Raw genomic sequence first — 3,935 nt, 5'->3', positions numbered from 1 at the left:
TAAGGTGATAGAATCATAAATATCAATAACATACAATATTATAAAAGAGTATTTATGTATTAGAGTTATTGTATTTAATAAAAGAGATATAACTTAAAAGATTGACCAATTATTTAATTCTTATATAAAATACCATTTTATTCTTTTAAAATCATTTTTATTTCTTTCCTGTATCAATGAGTAAAGGAGAGACTGAAATGAAATATATTAAAAATAATTAAAATATTAGTTTTATATTAAAATCAAATACTTATTTTACATTGATAATTTCAATATGTAGACTATATTCAATGAATATAGAAGATAAATCAGAATATACTTAAGATTCTCTTCTTTTTTAATATTGATGTTATTACTTTTTATTCGTTTCACAATTAAACCATTTATTATTGAAAAGGATTCAATTATTTATTGAAATGATAATTATCAGAAAAGAATAAAAATAAATACAGTTAGATTCTAATATTTTATTATCTGGTAATTGTATCTTTAATAAATATTAATCAAATTAACGTAGCATGAAATTGATAATAATAAAAATGAAGTAATGATAATCAAAAATAAAAAGATAATAATGAGAAAGAAATGAGTAAAAACAATACTATAAAATAGAGTTAATTATTTTATTTCCGTTTCCTTTCTGGATTAGAATTAACTGACTGTAAATTTATTGTTTTATACTTCAATCCATTCACTCCATATTTTAAAACACTTTTTTGGTATTTTTTTTATTTTTCTTTAACTTACTTTTACACCCACATTTATAAAAATATCCCTTTTCAAATGATGTAATCGTTGTTGGTATAGTAATTGGTTTTAATTCTTTACAATAATAAAAGCAATTATTTCTTATTTGACTAATTGTTGTTGGTATAGTAATTGATTTTAATGACGTACATTCATAAAAAACATTCCTTTCCTATTTCACTTACTGATGTTGGTATCTTGATAGATGTTAATGAATAACAATTTTCAAAACAATAATTTCCTAATTTAGTGACTGTTGTTGGTATAACAAATTCATTTATATTCTTAGGTTTTATCTCCTTTTCATTAATTATTTTTAACCTACCAATTGGAATAGATGCCATAATTTGTTCATTCACAATTATTCTATCTTCACCAACAAATTGGATATTTTTATAACTATTTGATGTTAATGACGAACATCTTTCAAAATATTTATCTCCTATTTTACTAACATTTGTTGGTATATTAATTATTCTTAATGATGTACAATATTCAAAATATTTATCTCCTATTTTACTAACATTTGTTGGTATATTAATTGATTGAATATCATCACACCATCTAAAACATATATCTCCAAGTGAATTAACTTCTATTGGTATTGTAGTTCCATATGTATTTCTATCTTCTTGTGTATATTCTATATTTTTACATTCATTCGTTTCTTTTTTTTCTCTTCTAAATATCTTGAATAATTCACTTTATACCATATTACTTATTTAAATATTCTTCCATCTTTAAATATTTTATCTTCTTCTTTATAAATATGAAATGTTTCAATATTAGGAAAGAATTTTCTTGGATATTGATTCAATGGAATTGGATTAAAATGAAATCGTTCCATATTCCCTTGAAATCTTTTAACTCTTCTAAATTAATAAAATCATTAATATATTCAAAGTACTTTGACACTATCATTATTTCATTATATCCTAACCTCATTCTTTCTTTATCATTTCTTTTTGTCGTATTTTCCATTCTTTTTTATATTTTCTGTTATTGAGTTTTGAAGTATTTTAAGATTATTATTCATTTTTCATTTGTTTTCTCAATTTATATTAAAAATCAATGAATATATAACTATGTAATGAATATATTATATTTAATTGCTATTTAACTTTCATTTATCAATAAAATAATAAAACACAATATATGCAAAACACCGTACTATAAAAAATAACATAGAAAAGAATAAACTTGATTGTATTAAATACTTTACATTAAAAAATAATTACCGACATACGAATTATTAAAATTAGCAATAAGAGTTAAATGCTTTGATTACAAATAACTTAAACTAATTAAGTATTAACTATTCAATTAAAATGGATGTGTTTATCATTTTGAATAAATATAGTTATTTATCAAAATAATAAAATTGAAGAAAGAAATGCTTTATGTTCAATAACTAAAACATAATGTGATAATTAAGAAGAAAATAAAAGAGTTATGAATAATTATTATGTTGTTGTCATCATATTATTAAAAATAATAAATTTAATTCACATTCTTTTTATATTAATTTGTTTGTTATACTTATAAACATAACACTGATTAAAACATTTAGTTTATTGCGATGTTTAATTTGTTTTATAAATAATTTATATCCCATAAAAGAAAATAATTAACTCTTTTATATAATAATTTTTCTTGTTAGTTTTATTAAAGCATATAATACTGTTTATTCAACAGATAACATTTTATTCGAATTACTTTATTCAATCAAGTCATTCTTTCATCAAATTTGTGGTAATAATTTTAATTTAACGTAAATCCAAATTTGATATTATAATAAACTTTATTATTCAATTAATGAGAAATTTTCAATAATTTACTAGTCTGTGATTTACTCATTGAATACTTTGTTTTATATTTTAAATATTAACATTAGCTTATAAAAATAATATCAATTTATTGGCGTTTTTCAATATTATTATTATTCTTTGTGATATATTATTTTCTTTAATTAGTCATATTTATTAATGATTATCTCTTTTGTTATACATAATCAGCAAATAATTTATAGAATGTTTTAAAACAACTTTATGAATGAATTTCAATTTAGTATTATTGAATTATTTTTAACAAGTCAACTTCAAATCTATTTGTTGATAAATAGAAAGTATTGAATAAAAGGTTAGAATGTTGCACGTTCAGAAGCAACTCATAAAATATCAAAATGAATCATGATTTTTTTATCACCATCTATCATATGAATATGAGGATTGAATTGGTTAGTAAATACATCACTCAATATTATAAGAATGGAAGTGATTATTATTGTTCACATGTCATTTATTATAATAGGAGAACGAGTATTTATGAAGATGGTAATATTATTTTCTTGTTAAGATGGAGGTATATTTGTTACTATGGGTATTATTAAAGAAAAAAAAGATTTATTTGTTATTGAGACTAAATGAAATTGTGAATTAGTAATATGATGCTTATAATGATATGAACAAACACGACATGTAATAAGAAAATAAAGATTGATGATATTTAATATACAATAAATTTAAATAAAGAAGAGATAAATATTTAAATGAAGAATAAATAAGTTGATTAAATATGAAAAGACATTAATTCAATCTAAATAAAAGAATGAAGAACAGAAAAAATCACAATTCTCAATAATAATGAAATACTCAAGAATAAGTAAATAATAGATGAATAACCATTCTTAAAGCACAGAAATGTAATTAATCTCATGTGATCAGAGAATAATATAAAATAAAAGTATTATCATTGAATTAACTATTTTACTTTATTGAATAAAATTTAAGTAAATGGAAACAGTTTGAATAACTATCAAACAAATCTTTTGTATTAAAAATAATATTTATTCATTCTGAGAAGAGTAAAAAAAAAAGAATTGTACTTAATAAAAAATACAAAAAGAGAAAAATGGATAAATAAAATAATATTCCGAAGAAGACTGATTACAGAAGAATAAGATAGTACCAATTCATTGCTGGTCATACAAAACCTACAAATAATAGAAATAAGAATATCTCCAAAGAAATTAAGAAACATAAATGATAAAAGAAAAACAAGGAAAATAAAATAATTTTTAATGAATAAAACCAAAGTATTAAAAAATTAAATTGTTTTGAACAACTTCAAACAATGAAAAAGAAATAAAAAAAATAATTTATATAACACATTTAATGATTCAACAAAGA

At 20.0% G+C, this 3,935-nt stretch overlaps 2 protein-coding genes across 2 annotated transcripts in view; both read right to left on the bottom strand.

Annotated features, from left to right (window-relative positions):
• Positions 1–899: 899 nt before the first annotated feature.
• On the bottom strand, positions 900–1,728 carry EHI_112290 (uncharacterized protein; the record flags this gene model as incomplete). The annotated part of the gene is made up of 2 exons (XM_644189.2): positions 900–1,428; positions 1,616–1,728. 2 exons carry the CDS (start codon positions 1,726–1,728, stop codon positions 900–902), a joined length of 642 nt encoding a protein of 213 aa, XP_649281.2.
• Positions 1,729–3,852: 2,124 nt separating this feature from the next.
• The window catches only part of EHI_112180 (uncharacterized protein), a gene marked incomplete at both ends in the record, with an annotated part of 3,039 nt that continues 2,956 nt past the window's right edge, over positions 3,853–3,935 (bottom strand). The window contains one exon of the mRNA XM_647423.2: positions 3,853–3,935. This exon is cut by the window's right edge and continues 2,956 nt beyond it. Coding sequence (XP_652515.2) covers positions 3,853–3,935 — 83 coding nt within the window.

This window comes from Entamoeba histolytica, genomic scaffold (assembly GCF_000208925.1).
Source record: "Entamoeba histolytica HM-1:IMSS scf_1104750517971 genomic scaffold, whole genome shotgun sequence".
NCBI classification, from domain to species: domain Eukaryota; phylum Evosea; order Mastigamoebida; family Endamoebidae; genus Entamoeba; species Entamoeba histolytica.
This window is presented reverse-complemented; position numbering and strand designations above follow the sequence as displayed.